General features: G+C 44.1%; 1 protein-coding gene across 1 annotated transcript in view; it reads right to left on the bottom strand.

Moving 5' to 3' along the window:
- The window catches only part of LOC120058751, a 56,311-nt gene extending 41,581 nt beyond the window's left edge, over nt 1–14,730 (bottom strand). Inside the window, exon 1 of the mRNA XM_039007491.1 lies at nt 14,471–14,730. Within this exon, the coding sequence (XP_038863419.1) occupies nt 14,471–14,730 (260 nt within the window). The remainder of the gene's footprint in view (nt 1–14,470) is intronic.
- Between the last annotated feature and the right edge of the window lie 12,584 nt (nt 14,731–27,314).

A 27,314-nucleotide genomic window follows, 5' to 3' on the forward strand; every position in this document is an offset into this window, starting at 1 on the left:
CAAAACTACACATTTTAGAGTGGCCTTTTATTGTCCCCAGCACAGGGTGCACCTGTGTAATGATCATGCTGTTTAGTCAGCTTCTTGATATGCCACACCTGTCAGGTTGATGGATTAACCTGGCAAAGGAGAAATGCTGACTAACAGGGACAAAAACAAATGTGTGCACAACATTTGAGAGAAACAAGCTTTTTGTTGCTATGGAACATTTTCTGCGATCTTTTATTTCAGCTCATGAAACCAACACTTTACATGTTGTATTTGTAATTTTTGTTCAGTATAAATCAAAACTAGAAGTTGAACTGATGTCTGTGCCCAGTGGGCAGAGACTGGGAGGGAGGCTGGAGAAGCATTTCATTTCCACACAGGACGCAGCCAGAATACATATGAGGAAGGTCTAAAGGCCTGGTCCTCAGACCCGTTTCCATTGTGACTACCAGACAAGTCTATCTACAAGAGATTCAAATCAGAAGATCAATGATCTTTGAAATAGATGCGTGAAATGAAGTCACATGATACACCGCACATCTAAGCCTGCAATGTATTTAAAAAAAAGAGTGTTATCAAATGACACAGGGAATGAAGAGGGCATTTCCAGCACCCCTCTCTGTTGGAAATCAAATTAAAAGGGAAGCTCGTGGCTAGACTAGACTCAGGCCCCACGGTAGTGTGTGTGTGCTCCCTCCCACCACCGTCCCACCCCCCTTGGAGTGGCCTTTACGAGAACCACCATCAAATACAGCTAAGAGCTCTCATTAAAGCCATCATTAGCCATCCTCATGGGGGCGGGCCCTGGCTACATCACAGGACACAAACCAAACCTTAAGTCCATCTTAATAGCCCTGATTGGAGCGAGCAGAGGTCAGCACAGCCTGGCTTCCCTCCAGCAGCACGACTCGGGCCACTGAGAAATGTTGGGGCGTGATTCTCAGAGTGTTTGGAGAACTGCACTTCATTAAAGGATGAAGGCTGCTCTGGGGGAATCTGTGTGTGTGTGTGTGTGTGTGTGTGTGAGCCCCAGAAGCAAATTGTCTGGCCATTGCCAGAGATTTATAAGTGGGTCTGAATGCAAATCATCCCTGCGTAGACATTAATCTAGAAGGGGGATTTCATTAAGGGTTTTCGCCAGAGAAAGGGAGTTCAGGCGCTCGTAAATTTGGCGTGGCACACTGATTGTTCAGCAGAATCGCCGGGTGAATGACTATACACCAGCAGCCACAGGAAGCAGCTTGCTAGATCATGCTTTAATTTCCTACAGAGGGGTCCCAAAACACATGCTAACACTGTTAGGACAATCTGCAGCCTGCAGTAGTTCCTTCAGAGAGGGCTAGGCTGCGACGCAGATAGTTTTGTAACTAATTACAGTAAAGACGGGGATACAAAGTGCTATATGAAAACTGACTGATTAGAGTTCTATCTGGAAAAGCTTTTTGGCCAAAATGAACAGCCTAAATAAGGACATTTCAAAATGTCAACGCACTGTGCAAATTCTCCTGACCTGTTTATCACCTGGATAAACACTTGTGGGTTGTTTACTTGGCTGGCCCGTTCAGATGATCTAAAGATTGCTTAGTCTGCAGACACCCTGCTTAGTGGATCCTTTAATACGTCCTCATTGTACACACAGTGTGTGTCCCAGAATAAAATGACATAAGACCATCATCAACGCATTAGTTCAAAGCCAAGTTAGTAAGGGGCAATTTATAAAAATGTTTTAAAAAATCATAACCGAACATTGTTTCCATAACATATTAATGTTCCAATTAAAGTTGAACATACATTGAAATTATTAACCAACATTTACAAATCTTTTCAGAGAGCTGCCAAACACAGCCATTTCTAAACGCCAATATCTGAACACATAACCTTCAGATTTATTGGGTAATTAAGCAATATTAATTTGATATACAACATGATTATTAACTGTGCAATAGACCCTATGAATCTACCCCGTAGAGGACGTATTTCATTTCAGTGGTAACTAGAAAAAAAGAAGAAAAAAATGGAATGTACAGATAGCAAATTTATTACAACCAAGTCAAAGTGGTAGAACATGCCTGTTCTGGCACTGATCCTTTACAACAGAAAGGTCCGATTCTCTCTCGGCCCTTCGATCAGTTCTGACTGATGTTCACATGAGCTCCATTGCCGCCCCGGATATGAGGGGCGCTTTAGAGCTGGGCATGATTTGTCACACTGTCCATCAATATTTCATCAGGCAAGAATGCTTTTCATGTTTGTTTACTCTAGGCTACGTTTCATGATGCATTCAAGTGGCAGCCTGACATGGCTACCCCAGGGTCCTGCTGGAGCAATAGTTGGTGACGCACGTACAGTGCATTTGGAAAGTATTCAGACCCCTTCACTTTTTCCAAATTTTGTGAAGTTAGCCTTATTCTACCAAAAACAGGTTTTTAGACATTTTTCCAAATGCCTTATTTACATAAGTATTTAAACCTTTGCTAAGAGACTCGAAATTGAGCTCAGGTGCACCCTGTTTCCATTGATCATCCATGAGAGGTTTCTACAACTTGGAGTCCACCTGTGGTATATTCAATTGATCGGACATGATTTGAAAAGGCAAAGGCACCCGATGGTCACTGACAGAGCTCCAGAGCTGTCAGAGTTCCTCTGTGGAGATGGGAGAACCTTCCAGAAGGACAACCATCTCCGCAGCACTCCACCAATCAGGCCTTTATGGTAGAGTGACCAGACAGAAGCCACTCCTCAGTTAAAGGCATATGACAGCCCACTTGGAGTTTGCCAAACGGCACCTAAAGGACTCCGACAATGAGAAACAAGATTCTCTGGTCTGATGAAACCAAGATTGAACTCTTTTGGCCTGAATGCCAAGCGTCACTTCAGGAGGAAACCTGGCACCATCCCTACGGTGAAGCATGTTGTGGGGATGCTTTTCAGCGGCAGGAACTGGGAGACTAGTTAGGATTGAGGGAAAGATGAACGGAGAAGAGCAGAGAAAGATCCTTGATGAAAACCTGCTCCTGAGCGCTCAGGATTTCAGGCTGGGGCAAAGGTTCACCTTCCAACAAGACAATGACCCTAAGCACACAGCCAAGACAACGCAGGAGCAGCTTCGGGACAAGTCTCAATGTCCTTGAATGGCCCAACCAGAGCCTGGATTTGAACATCTCTGGAGAGACCCGAAAATAGCTGTGCAGCGACGCTCCCCATCCAACCTGACAGAGCTTGAGATGATCTGCAGAGAAAAATGGGAGAAACTCCCCAAATACAGGTGTGCCAAGCTTGTAGCATCCTACTCAAGAAGACTCACGGCTGTAAATCGCTACCAAAAGGTGCTTCAAAGTACTGAGTAAAGTGTCTGAATACTTATATAAATGTCTGCATATACATTTTTTGTTACGAAAAAAGAAACCTGCACACTGCTCTTGCTAGTATTACTGCTCTTTCATAAGTTTTATGTATCGGACTCCAGGCCTAAGTCAGAGCTTTTGTGATTTCTTTTTAATTAGCACCCTTATGTAGACATAGCTCCACCCACATCCGTTCAATGCATCGAATGGGGTTGGAGTCGAGGGAAAATAAGTAAGTCTTACCAAATATAACAATGTGCATTTCATAAATATTCTAATAGTGTGTACATAAAACGTATTAAACACGTCTGTAAAACCACAATGAGGACATCCACCCATCAAGCAAGTGTTCATAAATCATTGGGTACAATGCAAGAAAAACGTCAAAGTAATCTGAAATGGTGGCATTAATTATTGTTCACATTTACAACATAACATTTCATCATCAAGAACGTCAAGAAATAACGTTTGGAGGGTGAAAATTCCAAAACATTATCTTTTGCTCAGAGTATTATTTATTCCCCTGTCTGATGTGTTAACTTTCTTTATGCCACAAAATCCCAAAAAAAAGGTAGAAATGTCTTATTTTTTCTCATCTTATTCAACTGTTATCATGCATCATCAAAACAGATAGCTCTGATGTGCGAATACCTTTTGAATTTTTTTTTTTTTGTGCAAAAAAAATCTACAAACCTGTTTTTGCTTCGTCATTATGGGGTATTGTGTGTAGATTGTAGAAGGAAAACAGCCTTATTCTAAAATTGATTAAATTGTAACGTAACAAAATGTGGAAAAAGTCAATGGATCTGAATACTTTCCGAATGCACTGTACACTCCATTTAATACCACCCCAGCCTCTAACTCATATACCAGGGACCATCAACTGTATTAAGTCAAAGGACATTTTTTTTATCACCCAGTTGGGGAACCCTGTCATAGACCATAGGTCGAATACACACTCTTCCCTATATAGTGTACTCTTGGTCAAAAGTAGTGACTTATAAATAAACGTAAGCATAGCACTAAGTATTAAAGCAGACACAAGTGGGCTTTTCGCCAGAGAGAGGCCCATGGCTATGCTCCACTTAGTCAAAAGCCCACTGAGGGATCCAACTGTTTTATGAATAACATCACTTAATTATCCAAGTGCTTTGTTGCAGATGCCTCAGTTGGTTTCTTTAAAACATATTTAAACCAAGGACCTGGTTTGAATAAATTGTTTATATTTCCTGGAATTTTACTTATAAAATAAATGTTTTTGGTTATATCACTTCTTTGACATCTTGCGGTTCGAGAAACTATCTCTGCAAAGATCGGGTCAGCATCCCAAATATTGTTTACGGCATGTTGGCCATTCAGGGCTGGGAACTGAGCTAGAATGCTAAATGAGAGCTTGCAGATGTATCTGGCGAGATAAGAAATGAAAGTGCTTGCAAAACCCCATTCATTCCCAGGCCCCAGAGGACCTGTTGGGATCAGAGAGGAGCCACTCTTATTAAACCTCCTGCAGCCTTCTAATGCATCACGCAAGAAGAAGACTGGACCAGGCCACAGTAAATACCATGCTACATATACCCATTCTGCTCAATGACAGACTTTTTTAGTTTGCTCAGGTTATGTTTTACTGAGTACAACTGGAGATTTGTGGCCAGCTAGCCTTAAGTAAGTACAAGTGACTTTGTTCCAGTCTGTATTTTGGCATTCAGGTGACAGGATTAAACTAAGCCATGCTATACTGTTTAACAATGAGGACGAAGCCTAACCTTATTTCCTATTTACTTATTGCACCTCCTGGCCTGACGTACACTTACACAACAACTGAATAATGTACTGTACATTTGTCCCGTCTGTCATTCAGAGACTCTTAAATGGTCTCGGGAAGATGCAGCTGTGGACGTCTGTCCTTTACAAGAGCTGATTATAGAAGCTGAATATGGTCAGCACAAATACTTAGACAACAGAGAGCTGACAAGGCAGACTGTTTAGGAAACATTAAGAAAAGCATGAGCCACTCTCCCCGCCTGTCTCCTCTCCCCGGCTGACTCTGAAACTAACTGCTCCCTTACCTTCCTTTATTTCCAAGAATTGAGTGTGTGTGGTATGAACTTGTATGTGTGTGTGTGCGTGCGTGCGTGCGTGCGTGCGTGCGTGCGTGCGTGCGTGCGTGCGTGCGTGCGTGCGTGCGTGCGTGCGTGCGTGCGTGCGTGTGTTAGGGTAAAACAAAGAACTGGATAGCAGGCTGCAGTGAGATTTAACCAGCTTTAAAGGCTCTTCATGGTCAATCCGTTATCTACAGTGGCCACACAGCGTTTACTGTGATACGGCCTCTGCAGACGTCAGGGCATTCATACTTCTTACGCTTTGTGTAGCAGAGCAGAGCTGTTGCGAAGGAAGTTGTCAAGGAAATTAGTTTGTGTTTTTACAGGACCCCCCCCCACACCATCAGCCAATCATGTCAACCCGCAGTTATACAGCGCCCTCCGCATTGTTACAAAATTTGGGAGGCACACGGTGACGCTGTTGAAGCTAGAATTGGCCTCTGCGTGTCTCTGGAGGCACCGCAATTGCGTCACACCCTCCATACGAAGCCTCTGACCACATTTGGGATCAAGCATAAATTGGCTTTTACTCAACCTGATCCAGCTCTATTCCAGTTGGAACCAGCTTGGGAATTCAAGCCTATATAGTCGGTGAAATCAAATCAACCCCTGCCTAGTCACCCTAACCTGGGGGCTAGGATATATACTATTTCAAATACATGTGCAGTGGCCCTCTCCCCTCTCTCAGAACATGACATACAGCGCTTCCCAGGGGCTCGCCTCACTGTGCAGAAACACCCAGGGAGAAACGTGTTTACTTAGCAACACAAGGCCAGGTGTCCCTACGACTCTCTCCACTGGTCTGTGATTTGAAAAGGAGATGTAGGGAAAGAGAGAGCTAATCATGCGCAGGGCCCAAGATAAATGTCAGTTTAACAAGAGATGTCTCATCCAGCAGCTGACAGGGTGTTCTTTTTTCTGCCCCTGGTATAAATAGACCCGAGGGGATAAAAATAACACCAAGAGCCAAAATAGTAGGCTAGAAATAAGCAAACTTTCAAGTTCTATGTCCTTGAGAATACCTAAACTCGAGATAAGAGAGGTTTCGGTTTGACATTCAAGACTACGCTGCCTCAATGACACGAAAGGCTGATGATTATCTAGTGTCTGATGATATGACGGAAGGCCTATCCTTTCCACACTGCTTTAAAAGCACGCAGTAAGAAATTAAATAGGCATTAAAAAAAACAAGGACAAAGAGCAGCACGTGAGAAGACCTGAATGACAGAATATGGTCCCGAACGTTATCGTTTTCTGCCAATCTCTATATAATGATTTAGATAATGATCAGTCTCAGTGTAAGTGTCATGTACACATTCCATTTTAATTACATTTTCCTTCAGCTGAAATTACCTTTACAGATGTCAGGCAGTCCTGCTATTTATAAGGAGACAACACAATTTAAAAATTGCCCTCCACATTTATATGCCATTTAGGATTCAGTAACCAGCAAGAAAACCAGGACCGGCAGAAAACGTGTGGCAAGGCGGCATTTGCCACAGAAGTGTGGCAGCACTACACCACTTTTGATTTAGTTTAATAAAATATATCGACAAGAGACTATTTTTCAGTCTGATCAACTGTAGGGTTACTAACAGCAGCAGCTGCCTGCATAGTCTAGCCTGAACCAAAATCTGGCTTTACAGTAGACGTTGAACATGGTAAATCTCCTTTGGATTCTGTTTCAAGTCTAGCGTACTATATGCCCTGTCCCAGGGTAAACAAAGTGGTAATGTTGTGCATTTATAGCCCATTTGTTTGTGAGAAAATTTAAATGGGATAACATTTGTTTTATATTCAAACCTGGGCTGACTAGTCTACCTAAACTTTTTCAATCCAAAATTATTAACTTGAATTGTTCATTTAACACAACGGCTGACAGACTGTGAGTACATTTTTTATTAGGCCTACAGTGGGCAGGACTAAACGATGCAAACCTGCATAAAGCAAGCTCAGCCGTGTGAGTTTTACTGTCCAGTCATGTTGCTTTCTCTGAGTCTGTGTATAGGAAACCCGCCGAGTCTTTTAAAATATAATATTAACAGGTACAAGGTCGCTGCAGTTTGACAGGATTTTCATCTTCCCCAAGGAGGAGTTTTTTAAAGCCATGTGACCTGATTAGAACTCTGGTCTCATCCTAGCCCATATTAAACCTTTTTACAACAGATAAATCAAGTCATGTGTTACAATACCCAGAGTTGTACCTGTTTAGGTTACCAGGTCAGGAAAAACTACATGCCGAGATAAAAAATAAATTCACCACACAACTCTGGAACCTGTATAAAACCCACTTAACATTCATAATCTCTGTCATATTTCATCAGGATCATAGAGGAAGAGCACAGACTGCTAAGTAACCAGCATCACATAGCCTAGGCCTCCAGTACTATCTCTGTGCCATCACCTATAATGTAAACCCTGGAAGGCTGATGCTATGTATTGTCCAATTAGAGGCTTTAAAAGCTACCGTACGCCATATTGGTACTCCCCAGAAGCAGCAGTCCTCCACAGGAAATAATGGAATTCTACAGGACAAAATTATGTGCATTTCTTTGTTGAAGTGGGGACATTATCACTAATACTTTCTAAAAAATATACTTTAAGGAATAGGTTATATTTTAAATTATGTTCAGTTCACATAATATCATTTAAAAGTATGCATTAAGGTGTCTGTAATAGAATTGACTTGTCAAAAACGAATGTAGACGTTCTCCCGAGTGGCACAGCGGTCTAAGGCACATCACAGTGCTTGAGGCATCACTACAGCCCCGAGTTTGATCCCGGCCGTGACCGGGAGACCCATGAGCACAATTGGCCCAGCGTCATCCAGGTTGGGGGAGGGTTTGGCCAGCTGGGATGTCCTTGTCCCATCACGCTCTAGCGACTCCTAGTGGCTTGCCGGGCTCCTGCAAGCTGACTTCGCTCGCCAGCTGTACGGTGTTTCCTCCGACACATTGGTGCGGCTGGCTTCCAGGTTAAGCGAGCAGTGTGTCAAGAAGCAGTGTGGCTTGGCAGGGTCGTGTTTTGAAGGACGCATGGCTCTCGACCTTCGCCTCTCCCGAGTCCATATGGGAGTTGCAGCAATCGACTGTAACTACCAATTGGATATCACAAAATTGGGGAGGAAAAGAGGTAAATGTAAAAAATAAAACTATATGAATGTAGACATTAATAAATAATGAATACATATTTTATTCAACGGAGGAGTAGCAAAATGGCTGTGCGGTGGTTCAATACGTCGCCCCGTCAGTCATCCAGGGTTTATATACATCATTGGCTATCACCCAACCAATGATGTACACTGAGTGTACAAAATATTATGAACACCTGCTTTTTCCATGACATAGACTGACAAGGTAAAAGCTATGTTCCCTTATTGATGTAATTTGTTAAATCCACTTCAAATCAGTGTAGATTAAGGGGAGAAGACAAGTTAAAGGAGTTGTAAGCCTTGAGACATGGAAAAACTCAATATTAGGAAGGTGTTCTTAATGTTTTGTACACTCAGTTTATATAAACTAGAGCCGGGACGATATACCGAAACTTGTTGACACCAACCACTTATTGTGGACATTTTGCAGATGTCGTTCATTATGATAAATAACCTATAGGGCCCAACTAGAGAAATGTGAAGTTTGAAATAAGTTTGCTAATATGGGTGATTGTTGATGGGACAATTGATAGCTGTGTCGTTCCATGTTATTTCAGAAAGCCATGACACCCACCATCTCAGATTGTTCTGAAATCATTTTTGGTAGCTAGAAACAGATAAGCATTCCCGCAACATTATTTTTTATAATATAATCTCAGAGAAATTAAGTTAATTGATTGGTCCCGAATAGGACATTTTAATTAATAGCAGTCATATAATATTCAATAAATATAATACCCAACATCCAATTTGGAAGAAACTTTTTTTCTAACAATGAGTCAGACATGAAGCATCCAACGAAATGGTAAAAAGCCACCCACGGAGCCCCAACACCCCATGCCAATCCCAACCCAACAAGTACACAGTATCAGTTCTCTATGTCTGACAAGTAGTATGGAACTGCGGCTTAGAGTATTATTTCTTCATCCTATATAATGTTCTCAGGGAATTTGGTGATGGTTACTACATGATTCTACATGTGTAATTTCATCGTTTTGATGTCTTCACTATTATTCTACAATGTAGAAAAGAGTAAAAAAATAAAGAAAACCCTTGAATGAGTAGGTGTGTCCAAACTTTTGACCGGTAGTGTACATATAACCTCAATTACATCGACTAACCTGTACTCCCACACATTGACTCGGTACCCCCTGTATATAGCCTCAATACTTTAGTTAATTTAGTAAATGTTTTCTTAACTGCATTGCTGGTTAAGGGCTTTTAAGTAAGCATTTCACGGTTCTACACCTGTGACAAATTTTTTGGGAATGGACTTTAAACAGTGCTAAATTGAGGAGGGTAATCCTGACAGCTTGTGTATCACTCGGTCTGTGATATATGCTCCATTACCCTAACCTATCCCGCCCTGCCTTGCCCTCGGCGGCTAAACCTCCTATCATCCCCAGACAAGAGCCACCCAGACTGCCCTCCTACATAAAAATGAAACATGGAAGTAATTGCATAATTGATCTATCCCAGAGCTTGTACCGCATTCCATAAATATCCTGGATTTATGTCCCTGCCCCACACATGAAATCCACTTAAAAGACTAGCACACCGAGTCTAAGCTAGCCTGGCATGGGAGAGTCCTCAGCCAACTGAGGTTACCAAACAGGGAGCAGACAGACTCCATGACACTAGTGAACCTGACAGCCTGGAGGCTCAGTCTGGTCTCTGGGATGAGTGACCAGGACGGAGAGAGGCTGAGATGATGATGAAACCATGGGAAAGCCATGGCAGTGTTTTGTATTGACGACAAAACAAATAATATGACCCTCAGACAGTCATACTGCAAATCTATTTTTGAGTCTAATGCCCGCCAACCGGATGCAAGATAAAACTTGATTTACACAATTAGATTACATAATAGCCCACTACTTTGTAAACATGGTTACCACAAAACAGATGTAATGATAACAAAGCCCATCAAGTCAGGAGCAAAGGAATAAAATGCACTCAAATGAAGAAAAACAAAAATAGCCTAAAATGATTTCAAGGACATTTCATTCATATGAAATGTTGGAAACCCTATTGAAAACGAATTGCTCCACACAATAACTCCCAGGTGCTTGAATGAAATGCACAGTGCCTCAAAGGTTTCCAAATAAGGTCATATTCCAAGCTCTGTATGGCAAAACTTCTATGAGATCAAACTGTGCATAAAGCTTCCATTTAATGTGCCCAGCAGCTCAGACCCACAGGGAGAACGTGGTAGGTAGCCTATTGATGGACAGTTCTATTACGGACAGTTTCACATGACCCTCCCCTTGTACTGTTTAAAAAAAAAAAAAAAAAAAAAAAAAGTGCACACACTACCCTCTCATAAAATGAACTAAAACATAACGATTACCACCACATATAACAATAACTCTAGCAACCTGTTGTTTATAAACATGGATATCAACTTGACGCACATCAGCATGGTTTTGTGGCACAGTCGATGGGTTGAGGGTTCGCCGACCAACACAACTCTCCTTGCCTGTCTCGTTACACTACAATCATTGACTACAGCTCAGCATTCAACACCATAGTACCCTCCAAGCTCATCATTAGGCTTGAGGCCCTGGGTCTCAACCCCGCCCTGTGCAATTGTGTCCTGGACTTCCTGACGGGCCTTCCAGGTGGTGAAGGTAGGAAACAACATCTCCACCCCGCTGATCCTCAACACTGGGGCCCCACAAGGGTCCATGCTCAGCCCCCTCCTGTACTCCCTGTTCACCCATGACTGCGTGGCCATGCACGCCTCCAACTCAATCATCAAGTTTGCAGACAAGACAACAGTAGTAGGCTTGATTATCAACAACAACGAGACAGCCTACAGGGAGGAGGTGAGGGCACTCGGAGTGTGGTGTCAGGAAAACAACCTCTCACTCAACGTCAACAAAACAAAAAGGAGATGATCGTGGACTTCAGGAAACAGCAGAGGGAGCATCCACCTATCCACATCGACAGGACAGTAGTGGAGAAGGTGGAAAGCGTTAAGTTACTCGGCGTATACATGACAGACAAACTGAAATGGTCCACCCACACAGACAGTGTGATGAAAAAGGCACAACAGCGCCACTCCAATCTCAGGAGGCTGAAGAAATGTGTCTTGTCACCTAAAACCCTCAAACTTTTACAGATGCACAATTGACAGCATCCTGTCGGGCTGTATCACCGCCTGATACCGCAACTGCACCACCCTCAACCGCAAGGCTCTCCAGAGGGTGGTGCGGTCTGCACAACGCATCACCGGGGCCAAACTACCTGCCCTCCAGGACACCTACAACACCCAATGTCACAGGAAGGCCAAAAATATAATCAAGGACAACAACCCAAGCCACAGCCTGTTCACCCCACCACCATCCAGAAGGTGAGATCAGTACACGTGCATCAAAGCTGGGACCGAGAGACTGAAAAACAGCTTCTATCTCAAGGCCATCAGACTGTTAAACAGCAATCACTAACTCAGAGAGGCTGCTGCCTACATACAATGATCAGCTAGGGGGAAATCAGATTTTAAACCTTGACGGTATATTTATAATTATATAAAATGTATGCAACAATTTTCCACCAACAGGTTTCTGTGCCAAAGCGCCACGCAACCAATAAGCAACATCGAGCGCTTATCATCATAGTTTGCGGTTTCAACACCACAATCAAATTGACACACTCTATCTCGACAAACAGAAAATGCATCCCTCCCCTACTCAGTATCGAACGCCTGGCTTGACAATCTACGAATGTCATTAAACTTTTTGCTGGTTTGTAACGGATGCCTCTATCCATTCTTCAAATGGCCGGGGCACAGTTTGAATGCTGGAATTATATTCGAGCGGAACGGATGAATGTGCGCAGGTAGCCGACAAGAGACTTTTGAAGTGGCCTAATCGGAGTATTTGTGACTGGTTATGTTCATCCCACACATAAAAAGGTAATACATTTTTAAAAGTTAATTGACAAATATTTAGGCTATATTGAAGCGTTAGGTTCTAGGTCATAAATAGTGACTCGGATCGGAAAGGAGGCTAAACGTGTGTTGAGTTTTCCTAAATAACTGGGCCTGCTGGAAGCACAGGCCTATGTGGCTAGACTGTATAGGATGACCTGTGAAAATGATGATTGGCAACAAACAGCGCATCAGAAGTAAAAAAACAGCCAGACTGTCCTGTGCCTTTCTAGACCTTATAAAATCGGTCCAGACTAGACCTGCAACTGATCCAAATGGAATGAAACATTCAAATAACAGGGTTTTTACATCCATTATTCAAATGACATTTTCACTGCTGTTTACAGCCTAGAGTAGAATTGAACTCAATTGTACTGACTTTAAAACAACTATGCAAATATCCGTTGCATTGTGGTCCTGTAGGCTAGTCGAGGTAGGAAATGGTGTTGTCCCTAAGGCCATACAAATTGTATTAACTGTATAACTGATTTATTTTGTCGAAAAGTGAGGTGAGCCTCCAAAATAATATTTTTAAAAATCATCATAAAAAAAATACAAGTTGCACTGCTTGTAATAATACTAAACACCCTTTTTACAACACGTAGCAATCTCACCAAGATATTTTAGCCTTTTGGTATTGTAGCAAACGGTCGCTGGTGTGAAAGACAAAACAAATCTACACATAGTGGCAATAGGGTTAATCCGCTTGCTGGGAATTGTAACGTGGCTCATATAGCTAGGTTTGCTTCACTGCCCCCATACTTCACTGCCCTCATACCCGTCGCCAAACCCACTGGCTCCAGGTCATCTACAAGTCTCTGCTAGGTAAAGCCCCGCCTTATCTCAGCTCACTGGTCACCATAGCAGCACCCACCCGTAGCACGCACTCCAGCAGGTATATCTCACTGGTCACCCCCAAAGCCAATTCCTCCTTTGGCCGCCTCTCCTTCCAGTTCTCTGCTGCCAATGACTGGAACAAACTGCAAAAATCACTGAAGCCTCACATCTCCCTCACTAGCTTTAAGCACCAGCTGTCAGAGCAGCTCACAGATCACTGCACCTGTACATAGCCCATCTGTAAACAGCCCATCCAACTACCTCATCCCCATACTGTATTTATTCATTCATCTTGCTCCTTTTCACCCCAGTATCTCTACTTGCACAGTCATTTTCTGCACATCTACCATTCCAGTGTTTAATTTCTACATTGTAATTACTTTGCCGCCATGGCCTATTTATTGCCTTACCTCCCTTATCTTACCTCATTTGCACACACTGTATATAGACTTTTTTTCTACTGTATGTTTGTTTATTCCATGTGTAACTCTGTTGATGTATGTGTCGAACTGCTGTGCTTTATCTTGGCCAGGTCGCAGTTGTAAATGAGAACTTGTTCTCAACTAGCCTACCTGGTTAAATAAAGGTGAATTAAAAAATTACAAAACTGGGTTACATGAGGTTGTGTTGCACACCCCCCTCCAGCCAGGTATTATTCTGCACTTTTTAGTGAAGTGGGTGTCTCAATACCTATCAATTTAACCACTTTTGCAGTCAAATATTTTAACACAACCATCCATTTCACATATGGGAAAACTTAGAGATATGGAGAAGAGGTATCAACATTTTGGGGGCCTTGCCAATGACCTATGTAGGGCCTATTATTGTTCAATTATATTGTGGCGTTTCAAGCCTACTGGCTTGGCTGATATAGAATGCCAGTGTCCAATTTGATCTATTAGAAAATAACTTTCGATGCAATCCTTTACTTTAGTCTATGTTATTAGCTATAAATCTATGGAGACTTTTTTAATCTATACAAAAGTGTACGTTAGTTGGTGTGCGTTTATCTGGGGTTTAAAGAGCAGATTCCTGCCAAGGACTTAGTAAAATATGGGACATTAATTGCGACATCTATCAAATGTTTTTCAATAGTGCAGTGAGTGCAATAAATTCTTACTTTTCTTGGGTGATGTTTTCCTTTATAGCACCTAACGTTGCGTGGCTGTTGCCCTGTTGCAGCAGCCTACATGTAGCCAGGTGCCGCTGGTACTGGTCTTTCAAGCAGGCGTTTTCCGAACACAAGTCGGACACCTGCAGCTCCAGCTCCTCTATCCTAGTCTTGTGCATCTCCAGTAACTCCTGTTGGGTCTCGATAATGTTATTAAGCTCCTTCAGATACTCCGCAGCCCTGGTTGGGTTCTCGGTCGGGCTTTCCATCTCGCTCCGACTCCGGTTGCCCCCCCGATCTCAGTTTTCTCGAAGCCCGTTTTCAACCTACGTTATGGCTACGCGCAGTTAAATTCCAACCCGATGTGCCTTTTTGCGCCTCGCCATTGTTTCCATGTACTGTTTGAAAGAGCGAGAATGAAATGTGCCCAGTGCAAAGCGCGTTCCAACGGTTACAACTAATCTCCGAAAACCACTCCAGTTAGGGAAGAAAACACATTTAACCCTTAAAATAACGTCGAACCAGCTGTGTCATATCCTTCATATCCCTTTAGTTTGCAGATTTATTCGAAACATATACGAGACTATCTGAAATTAATCCCTTGTAGGCTACCGTTCCAAACCACCGTAAAATGTCTCCTTATCATCCTCGGGTCCACGTTGTACCCGTGACTTTTCGTAAACAGATGGTGGTTGTCAAGTAGGCGGGGTTTTCAAGTTTTAAGAATCTGTTTGGTGCAAAATTGCGGTTTAATAAAACCCTATTCGCACGGGACTAATATTACTAGAGAACGTTGGTTATGTAGGTATGACCCCATAATGTACGTTATTCCAGAGAACGATTCGGACGGGATTCGTTTTTTCCAAACTGCCCCCTGTATTTCTTGCTTTTTTAAATGTAATTTTTTTATATAAATTGACAGATATAACGGAAGCCTGGAGTTTTTTTTTTCTTGGCGTGAAGATATTTCAACAAGTCCGGGCAATAGCAGGGTACACTGATAACTCGAGCTTGCTTCCCAAATTTCTAAACCATAACAAACTATCTTTGGTATAGTGTCGCCATAATATTTTAATTGAGGAAGTGTGATCATAATCATTAGGATATTTGAGCGATCCGCAGTAGAAGACGTCCTAAATGACCCCCCACCCCCCCCCGCAATATTTTATATCTTCAATTCATTCGCACATAACGTAAACAAAAGCATTCACTGTGAAAGTTGATAGATGTAGGCCCTTCATATAAAAGGCTATGAGCAGCACTTTGTTTAATTTATCGAATCAGTTATTGTTTCTTGCTCAAACCGCGAGTAACACCTGTCAAACTCAGACATTTATCTCAAAACACAGGGGATGTCGATTCGCACGAGACTAGGATTTTGGAGTTTGCCAAGAGTAGGTTATTATGTTTGATATTGTAACTCTCCTGCCATGTCAAAAATAATGGCAGATTCGGACGTGACTAAATTTACAGATCTTGTGTTTTGTGCTCGTGCACATAATAACATTCCCCGACCTCCCCCAGCAAAACTAATCCGGGATTAATCTGGGACGGGATTAGTTTTACTGGGGGAGGATCTGTCATTTTAGTCCCGTCTGAATCTGCCATGTCAGTAATTTTGACATGGCAGGAGAGTAACAATTCCAGACAGAATAACCTACTGTTTTTTGGAAAACTCCAAAGTCCTCTAATACTGGTTCCGTGCGAATCGACATCCCTGTGTTTTGAGATAAATGTCTGCGTTTGACAGGTGTTGCTTCCGGTTTGCGCAAGAAACAATAACTGATTCGATAAATTGAACGAAGTGCTGCGCATAGCCTATATATGAAGGGTTTATGTAGTGTATTAACTTTCATAGTGAATGCTTATGTTTATACCTACGTTTTGTGTGAATGAATTGAACTTCACCAAATGCATAAAAAAAAAAGATTGCGCCTATTTAACGCAACCCTTGCTGTTAATAGATTGCAAAGCGGTATAAAACTGACCTAAACGTTTGGAAATGACAAATTCACTTTTTCATCCATAGCCATATAAAGTGCAAGTGCGCTGCTACGGTGCCCACAAACTGTTAGGGCCTACACAAAGCTGTCCCAACAGCAGTCCCAACACCTTACCACTGCTACACCTGGCTATCAGCAGAGCCTTGTCTGGCAGCGAAACAGTTCATTCAGCCAGCCTCATTTACTGCCTTTTTAAAAAACAGCTGATATGGCTGACTTTCTTAAACATTCGGTTTCTACAATTTAGATGTACAAACTATGGCATAAGGAGACGACAAACGGATAAGAGGCAATCCGTAATTTCGATTAAGACATTAATGAGCGAGTTGGGATGGAATTTGTTCAGCACTTTTGAAATGTACATGGCCCGTTCTTAGTGTTCTCCCTGTACACCAAGTCAGAACCATAGGATAAATAAAGGGGCCATATAAGCAGACAATGAAAGCTCTTACAATATTCAATGAATACATTCATCTAAAACAGGTTATAGGCTACATGTGCACCGCCAAGTCCGAATTGTAGGCGAAATTAAGAGAGGAAAATAGACCAAATTATTAGGGTGAAGCACATGAGCTACTAACAGCTTACTACACAACATACACTTAGTATTACTTTCTTAGCTACAGTATACATATCTCCCTGGCACATGATATAATTTATGCAGCAGCATACAATACATTTTTGGACTCATCTTGTTGAATGTTTGTTGAATGTTTATAATTCTAAACTCTGTAAGGAGACCGATAAACGGAGAATTGGGACCACACACCCACTCCACTGAATAGCAGGCTAGTGATAGCTTTGCAATGGTTGCAGTTGGCCACTGATTCCTTCCAAACCACTCATTGTTGAATTTGCGATTTCTTACTTCTTGTTTATCTCCAATGGCCGATGAGCACCGATACGTTTTATCTATAATTTCTCTTCATTATTTCTCTTCATATGATAAGAATTAAAAGGGATTTGCCAGTAGAATGTTGACTTGATTCCTGATTTTATTATTTGTTTCTATTTTTAGTTTTTGCATGTTGTATTTTTTATATTCATTATACAAAATTCATCAACAACTTACATCAAACATGTCTAACAAAACACAGGTATAAACAAGAAAATATTAAATACATACAATATACAGTATATATATAAACATAAAAAAAAATATAAAAAAACTATATTACAAAAATATGACAATTCTAGTACAATTGTAGTCACTGAAAAAATCTCATTATGATTCAGGAAGAAGTTGTTTTTTTTGCTAGTCACTATGGATAATGCCTTAAGATGATTAAATTCAATAAAAAATATTTGTAATTTTGGTATAGAATTCTGGAATTTTTGTTTGTGTATAAAGTATTTGGAAACAAGAATAAAAAAATAAAAATGTTTCAATGGTCTTGCTATCATTGCAATAGTAACAATATTACATCCTTCATGTCAAAACCATGGGTATTGTTCAAAAAGGATAATAAGTATTCTGCAAGGTTTTTCCAAAAATCTATCACAGATTTACATTTATAGAAGTGAGTCAGATTTTCACAATTTTTTGTAACACAAATGGAACTATGTTGTAACCCAAAAGTGTTAAATAAATCAAATACATTTTATATTTGAGATTCTTCAAGTAGCCACCCTTTGCCTTGCTGAAAGCTTTGCACACTCTTGGCATTCTCTCAGCTAGCTTCATCTGGAATGCTTGTCCAACAGTCTTGAAGGAGTTTCCACATAATCTGAGCACTGGTTGGTTGCTTTTCCTTCACTCTGCGGTCCGACTCATCCCAAAACATCTCAATTTGGTTGAGGTCGGGGGATTGTGTAGGCCAGGTCATCTGATGCAGCGCTCCATCACTCTCTTTCTGTATAAAATAGCCCTTACACAGCCTGGATTTGTGTTGTGTCATTGTCCTGTTGAAAAACAAATGAGTCCCACTAAGTGCAAACCAGACGGGATGGCGTTTCACTGCAGAATGATGTGGTAGCCATGCTGGTTAAGTGTGCCTTGATTTCTAAATAAATCACAGACAGTGTCACCAGAAAAGCACCCCCACACTATAACACCTCCTCATTCATGCTTTACGGTGGGAAATACACATGCGGAGATCATCCGTTCACCAACACAGCGTCTCACAGACACAGCGGTTGGAACCAAAAATCTCCAGACCAAAGGACAAATTTCCACCGGTCTAATATCCATTGCTCTTGTTTCTTGGCCCAAGCAAGTCTCTTCTTCTTATTGATATCTTGTAGTAGTGGTTTCTTTGCAGCAATTCAACCATGCAGGCCTGATTCACACAGTCTCCTCTGAACATTTGAGGTTGAGATGTGTCTGTTACTTGAACTCTGTGAAGCATATATTTGGTCTGCAATTTCTGAGGCTGGTAACTCTATTGAGCTTATCCTCTGCAGCAGAGGAAACTCTGGGTCTTCCATTCCTGTGGCGGTCCTGACGAGAGCCAGTTTCATCATAGCACTTGATGGTTTTTGCAACTTCACTTGAAGAAACTTTCAAAGTTCTTGACATTTTCCATATTGACTGACCTTTATGTCTTAAAATAATGTTGGACTGTCCTTTCTCTTTGCTTATTTGAGCTGTTCTTGCCATAATATGGACTTGGTCTTTTACCAAATAGGGCTATCTTCTGTATACCCCCCTACCTTGTCACAACACAATTGATTGGCTCAAACGCATTATGAAGGAAATAAATTCCACAACTTTTAAGAAGGCAAACCTGTTAATTGAAATGCATTCCAGGTGACTACCTCATGAAGCTGGTTGAGAGATTGCCAAGAGTGTGCAAAGCTGTCATCAAGGCAAAGGGTGGCTATTTTAAGAATCTCAAATATAAAATATTTTGATTTGTTTAACACTTTTTTGATTACTACATGATTCCATATGTGTTATTTCATAGTTGTGATGTCTTCACTATTATTCTACAATGTAGAAAATAGTCAAAAAAAAACACTTGAATGAATAGGTGTTCTAAAGCTTTTGCCCGGAAGTGTACATCTCTAACAAATTGTAACAAAAAGGGGGAAATAAGGAATAAATATCTTCTAGATTTTTGTGACATAGTTTTGTTGTTCCAGGTACAACCCTTTGCCTCCGGATTGAAATAACGCCAGGCATCATCAACAGAGAGATCGTTGCATAATGTTGTGATGATATTGCTATTTTGAAGGCTTTGACTCATTCTAGGAGGAAAATTATCAGCAGAGTCATCAGGTGTTTCGTTAAAATCCCCTGAGAGAATTAGAAAAGCAAAAGTATTTGTTGTGTAAATCCTGTCATTTCCTGGTAAATTGGGCAAAAAGGGTCTTATTTGGAGCTATGTCCATTGTCACGACTCCCACCGAAGGTGATTCATCTCCTTGTTCGGGCGGTGTCCGGCGGTCGGCGGCCTACTAAGCCATCACCGATCCATTTGTCCTTTTCCGTTGGTTTTGTCTTTGGTTCATTCACACCTGGTTTTAATTTGCTTTAATTTCTGTGTGTATATTTACCCCTGTTCCCCCCGCTTAGGTTTGTGCAGGGTTATTTTTGTGTTGCTCGTGGAGGTTTGTTCCTCAGTTTATTCACATGTGTACCATGTACCGTGTGTTTAGTATAGTAAGGAGCGTTGTTTTCCTCCTTCCGTGAATAACTGTGGGTTCTATTTTGTCATGGGCGTTATGGACAGTGTACCTGTACCGTTTTGGGACTTGCCTATTAAAAGACGCTACATTGACATCTCTGCTCTCCTGCGCCTGACTCCTTACCTACCTTCAGTACGATTACGCAACAGAACCCCGCACCAGTTTATGGAGTCAGCAGGAGCAGACTCTCACCCGATATCTATGGAGGAGCCCGTTCAACAACACACGGCAGTACTGCAACGTCTGGGAACAGCGATCGATCAAGTGATGGCGACGATGGACAGGTGGGAGAGAGGTGGCCTTCCTACACCTCCACCAGCCACACTACAACCACCCCCACAACCCTCTCATTCGTCGCCTGGTTCCAGTGGTATTCGACTCGCGCTCCCGAGGGAGTACGATGGGACGGCTGCCGGGTGCCAGGGGTTCCTACTCCAGCTGGAGCTCTACCTGGCAACCGTTCACCCGGCTCCTTCGGGACGTGAGAGCGTGAACGCCTTCGTCTCCTGCCTCTCAGGCAAAGCCCTGGAGTGGGCCAACGCGGTGTGGAATGAGGCCGACTCGGCGAGGGACCACTACCCAGAGTTCACCTGCCGCTTTCGGGCAGTGTTCGACCACCCACCTGAGGGCCGAGAAGCGGGTGAACGTCTGTTCCATCTGAGGCAGGAGACGGGGAGCGCGCAGGACTTCGCACTGGAGTTCTGGACCTTTGCCGCCGGCGCGGGATGGAACGACAGGGTTCTGATCGATCACTATAGGTGCAGTTTGCGCGAGGACGTCCGCCGGGAGCTAGCCTGTAGAGATACCACCCTCACCTTGGACCAGCTGGTGGACATGTCCATTCGGCTGGACAACTTGCTGGCTACCCGCGGACGTCCGGATCGGGCTCTGTCAATTTCATCCGCCAGCACCTCCGCTCCGACGCCCATGGAGATAGGAGGTGCTGCAGCGAGGTCAACCGGAGGAGGAGCCCTTTCCTGTACCAGATGTGGTCGTAGAGTGCACACTGCTGACCGGTGCTGGAGGAGCTCTTCTGGGAGTCGAGACGACAGGCAGGGAACTGTTCGGTCACCCCAGGTGAGTAGGCACCAGGCTCACCAAGAGTCCCCTGTTGCTCACATGTATGTGTTGATTTCTTTTCCTGAGTTTGCCCTTCATTCCCAGCATAAGGCACTAGTAGATCGAGGCGCAGCGGGGAATTTTATTGACCGTGGTTTTGCGTATAGTTTAGGGATCCCCTTTTGCAGATTGATAAGCCCTTCCCAGTGCAGGTGTTAGATAGTCGACTATTAGGGTCAGGGCTAATCAGGGAAGCCACGGCTCCACTGGACATGGTTACACAGGAGGGTCATGGGGAGAGAATTAGTCTCTTCCTTATTGATTCTCCTGCGTTTCTCGTGGTGCTGGGGATACCCTGGTTGGCCTGTCACAACCCTAAGATTGTGGCAACAGAGGGCTCTGAAGGGGTGGTCAGAGGAGTGCTCAGGCAGGTGTGTAGGAGTTTCCATCGGTGCAACGACAGTGCGCATTCCCTCAGAATATGCCGATTTGGTTATCGCCTTCTGTAAAAAGGAGACTCAATTACCACCTCATCGACGAGGGGATTGTGCGATAAATCTCCTGGTAGACGCCACACTTCCCAGGAGTCACATGTATCCCCTGTCACAGAAGGAGACGGTGGCTATGGAGACATGTCTCATAATCTCTGGGGCAGGGGTACATTCGGCCCTCCACGTCACCTGCCTCCTCGAGTTTCTTTTTTGTGAAGAAGGAGGGAGGTCTGCGTCCGTGCATTGACAATAGAGGTCTAAATTCCATTACAGTGGGATACAGTTAGTTACCTGCTACCTCTCATCGCCACGGCGATTGAGTCATTTCACAGGGCACGCTTCTTCACAAGACTGGATCTCAGGAGCGCGTTTAACTTGGTGCATATCCGGGAGGGAGATGAGTGGAAGACAGCGTTTAGTACCACATCCGGCCATTATGAGTACCTCGTCATGCCGTACGGGTTGAAGAATGCTCCAGCAGTCTTCCAATCCTTTGTAGACGAGATTCTCAGGGACCTGCACCGGCAGGGTGTGGTGGTTTATATCGATGACATTCTGATATACTCCGCTACACGTGCCGCGCATGTGTCTCTGGTGCGCAGAGTACTTGGGCGACTGTTGGAGCATGACCTGTACGTCAAGGCTGAGAAATGCTTGATCTTCAAACAGGCCGTCTCCTTCCTAGGATATCGCATTTCCACATCAGGGTTGGTGATGGAGTGTGACCGCATTTCAGCCGTGCCTAATTGGCCGACTCCCACCACGGTAAAGGAGGTGCAGCGGTTTTTAGGGTTTGCCAACTACTACCGGAGGATTATCCAGGGTTTTGGGCAGGTGGCTGCTTCCATTACCTCACTGCTGAAGGGGGGACCGGTGCGTCTGCGGAAGAGGACAGAGCTTTTGGTCGCCTGAAGGCTCTGTTTACCTCGGCTCCCGTGCTGGCGCATCCGGATCCCTCTTTGGCATTCATAGTGGAGGTGGACGAGTCCGAGGCTGGGATTGGAGCCGTGCTCTCACAGAGCTTGGGTACGCCACCGAAGCTCCGCCCCTGTGCTTTCTTTGAGGAAGCTCAGCCCGGCGGAGCGAAACTATGACGTGGGTGACCGGGAGTTGTTGGCTGTCGTCAGGGCCCTGAAGGTGTGGAGACATTGGCTTGAGGGGGCTAAACACCCTTTCCTCATCTGGACTGACCACCGTTATCTGGAGTACATCCGGGCGGTGAGGAGACTGAACCCTCGCCAGGCAAGGTGGACTATGTTTTTCACCCAGTTTTGGTTTACGATGTCATATAGACCAGCAGACGCACTGTCAAAACTGTATGATACGGAGGAGCGGTCCATCGATCCCACTCCCATACTTCCGGCCTCTTGTCTGGTGGCACCGGTGGTATGGGAGGTGGATGCGGACATCGAGCGGGTGTCACTTTCAGAGCCTGCTCCACCTCAGTGTCCAGCTGGACGGGTGTACGTTCCGTTCGATGTTCGCGACAGATTGATCTGGTGGGCTCACACGTCACCCTCTGGTCATCCGGGCATCGGTAGGACAGTGCGAAGTCTTAGTGGGAAGTACTGGTGGTCCACTTTGGCCAAGGACGTGAGGGTTTATGTTTCCTCCTGCTCGGTGTGCGCTCAGTGCAAGGCTCCTAGGCACCTGCCCAGAGGGAAATTACAACCCCTTCCCGTTCCACAGCAGCCTTGGTCACACCTGTCGGTGGACTTCCTGACCGATCTTCCGCCGTCACAGGGCAACACCACGATCCTGGTCATTGTGGATCGGTTTTCTAAGTCCTGTCATTTCTACCATTTGCCCGGTCTCCCTACGGCCCTACAGACCGCGGAGGCCCTGTTTACACACGTCTTCCAGCACTACGGGGTGCCTGAGGACATTTCTGATCGGGGTCCCCAGTTCACGCCCAGGGTTTGGAAGGCGTTCATGGAGCGTCTGGGGGTCTCGGTCAGCCTTAGCTCAGGTTTTCACCCCGAGAGTAATGGGCAGGTGGAGAGAGTAAACCAGGATGTGGGTAGGTTTCTGCGGTCGTATTGCCAGGACCGGGCGACATTCCTTCCATGGGCAGAGATGTCCCAGAACTCACTCCGCCACTCCTCTACTAACCTATCGCCCTTCCAGTGTGTGTTAGGGTATCAGCCGGTTCTGGTACCGTGGCATCCGAGCCAGACCGAGGCTCCTGTGGTGGACGAATGGGTGAGGCGCTCAAAGGAGACCTGGGAGGCTGCCCACGGGTACCTGAAACGGGCCTAAGGGCGGCAGAAGGCGAGCGGCTGACCGTCACCGCAGTGAGGCCCCTGTGTTCGCACCGGGGGACCGGGTCTGGCTCTCGACCCGAAACCTGCCCCTCCTCCTGCCCTGCCGGAAGCTGGGTCCGCGGTTTGTGGTGCCATTTAAAGTCCTGAGGAGAATAAACGAGGTGTGTTACAGGTTACAGCTCCCCCCTGATTACCGTATTAACCCCTCGTTTCATGTGTCGCTCCTCAGGCCGGTTGTGGCTGGTCAAGAAGCTGAGGTGAGGGAGGTTCCTCCGCCCCCTCTGGACATCGAGCGGGTCCCGGCGTATGCAGTTCGGTCCGTACTGGACTCGAGGCGTCGGGTGAGGGGCCTTCAGTACCTCGTGGATTGGGAGGGGTACGGCCTGGAGGAGAGATGCTGGGTGCCGGTGGAGGACGTATTAGACCCATCGAGGCTGAGGGAGTTTCACCGCCTCCATCCGGATTGCCCTGCACCTCGTCCTCTGGGTCGTCCTCGAGGCTGGCGTCAGCGCGCCGGGGGGGGGGGGGGGGGTACTGTCGCGACTCCCACCGACGGTGATTCCTCTCCTTGTTCGGGCGGTGCTCGGCGGTCGGCGTTGCCGGCCTACTAAGCCATCACCAATCTATTTTTCCTTTGGTTTTGTCTTTGGTTCATTCACACCTGGTTTTCATTTGCTTTAATTTCTGTGTGTATATTTACCCCTGTTCCCCCCCGCTTAGGTTTGTGCGGGGTTATTTTTGTGTTGCTCATGGAGGTTTGTTCCTCAGTTTATTCACGTGTACCTTGTGTTTAGTATAGTAAGGAGCGTTGTTTTCCCCCTTCCGTGAATAACTGTGGGTTCTATTTTGTCTTGGGCGTTTATGGACATTGTACCTGTACCGTTTTGGGACTTGCCTATTAAAGACGCTACATTGACATCTCTGCTCTCCTGCGCCTGACTCCTTACCTACCTTCAGTACGATTACGCAACATCCATACACATTACAGATGATGAAAATAGCATTGTCAAGTTTAACAGTTACTAGGACCCATCTCCCATCCTGTGAAGATGTGGATTCTAGAATGTCGCCTTTAAAATTGTGGAAAAGTGTCAAAACACCAGCAGAATGGTTTGATCCATGACAGAAATAAGCCATGTCTCCCCATTGTGACTTCCAAAATTTCAAGTTACTTTCACATGAATGAGTATCCTGAAGGACAAAATCTTCTTTACCGCATTTACAATATAAAAAAATGCGTTCCTTTTTGCATTCAGGCTACCAATATTAAGTGAGTTGAAAACAAACTCATGCATTAAAAAAGAAAGAGACAAACTAGACAACAGATGTAGTAATGTGAACAATAAAACAAACAGCAAAGCTTGAGAGGGTTACTCCGACGGAAAACCACGCTCAGTTGAGGTAGCGGTGGTTAACAGTATAACAAATCCCTTTTTTCCCTTTTTTGTTTGGCAAGTGTTCATAAATTGTAGTTTGAATGGTAAATGTACTCGTTTCAGTACAGTAAACGTACTATTGGCAGTACTCACAGTTCAAGTGTGGTTCATGTCAGGAGTTAACCAGCAATCTTTCTTCCTTTGATGAACATGTATAGGCCTTTGAACCCAGCCTTCTTTCCGTCTTGTCGTGCCTTCTGTATAAGCGGCCACAGTTTCTCCCTGGCAGTATGATCCTGCGGTATCAGAGCCTCTTTGATGCAAAGCTTCTTCCCATCCAGAAACTTGTTCCCCTTGGCCATTTTCCAGATGATGTCCCTGTAGTGGTGAATAGTGAAGCTCAGGATGACATTGCGCGGGGGTCCATCAGATCTTTGTTTCCCAAGTCGATGTACCACGTCGATCACGTCTCTTAGCTTGTCTTTGATGCACGGAACAACCTTTCCCAGGATATTGATGACTACTTCCCCAATGTCCTCTCCCTCTACCTCTCTTACACCTTGAATTTTCAGATTCCACCTGCGAGAGTACTGTTGAAGTTCAGCTACATTCTCACACAGCTCATTATTTTGGGATTGCAGTATCTTCAGCTTGTTCTCAAGGAACGTTTTATTTTTCGTGTTCTCGCTCACAACTGTGTGAAGCTGACGGACAGTCTCTGACAAATTATCAATTTCCTTTGTTTCTTCAGTAGCCCGCTCTATGATGGACCCTTTGGAGAATGTGATATTTTGTTTAGTAGTCAGGGTCTGGATTGCAGAGAAAAGTTCAGACATGGAAATGTACTCTTTCACTTTTTTCTCTGGTGGATTTTTAATTGGGGTCTGAGGTAAAGAGGTTGCAAGGATCTTGTCCTGGTCCATCTTGTTCTTTCTCTTGCTTGAGCTCGCAGCATCTTGTGTATCCATGCTTCTCGTCGTAGCTAGCTAGCATGCTTACCGTCTTCTGTGAGGCTTGGATATTCAGTCCAATTAAAGCTACTGGAGATATAAAGTGATTTGACGTCATTTGAGCCTTCTTGGATGAGCACATTAATGTAACTCTATGGCAGCACCCAAGGGGCTTGAATTTTCAGGCTCTACCCTTAGATTTGGCAGTGACGTCGTGTCCCGATGAGTGACAGAACACTGAGCCAATCACGGCGCAACTAGAGAACATTACCAACCCCTACGCTCCGTATTTTCTGCTGGCTGTCCCACCACCACAGAAAGCACTGAGCGAGGCTGAAAAACCTGCATTTTGCAACTGCCTTACTCAAGAAAGGGAAAAAAAGACCATGTTTGTATGGAGGCTTTATTAACTCAATTATTATTATGTTTTTACGTTGTTGCAAAAATGTGCCCAATCTGCCCTGCATGACGGGTCACCACTGATTATGATCACACTTCCTCAATTCAAATTTTATGGCGACAATACACCAAAGATGGTTTGGTATGGTTTAGAAACTTGGGAACAAAGCTCGAGTTCTCAGTGTAGCCTGTTATCACCTGGACTTATATCTTCATGCCTAGAAAAAAAAACCTGTCTAGGCTTCCATCATAACGGTCAATTTATTGGAAAAAAATAAGAAATACAGTTTGGAAAAAAACGAATCCTGAATTGTCCATTGGAATAACAGACATTCTGGGGCTATAATTATATAACCAACGTTCAGTAAACACGAGTGCTGTGCTAATAGGGCATTAGAGACATATGACGGAGCGAGGGTGGACGGGGGGACCCACAATGTTAGAAGCAGGTAAAAGCAGGCAAGTCTCAAATAGCTGCCTGTCCCTTTAAAATAGCTGGGCAACGGCACACATTTCAGCAAATAAACAGCTGTTTCAAATAGACACCAGGTCTAAATTAATTGTTTACAAGGTTACCATGAATTACCATGTATTGTTTACGAGGTTTAATGTTTGATTTGTTACATTGAATAATTCAGTAATGCCTCGAAAAAAAATATGGCAGGTCTAAAACTTCAATTT

This window comes from Salvelinus namaycush, chromosome 14 (genome assembly GCF_016432855.1).
Source record: "Salvelinus namaycush isolate Seneca chromosome 14, SaNama_1.0, whole genome shotgun sequence".
In the NCBI taxonomy this organism is placed as follows: Eukaryota; Metazoa; Chordata; class Actinopteri; order Salmoniformes; family Salmonidae; genus Salvelinus; species Salvelinus namaycush.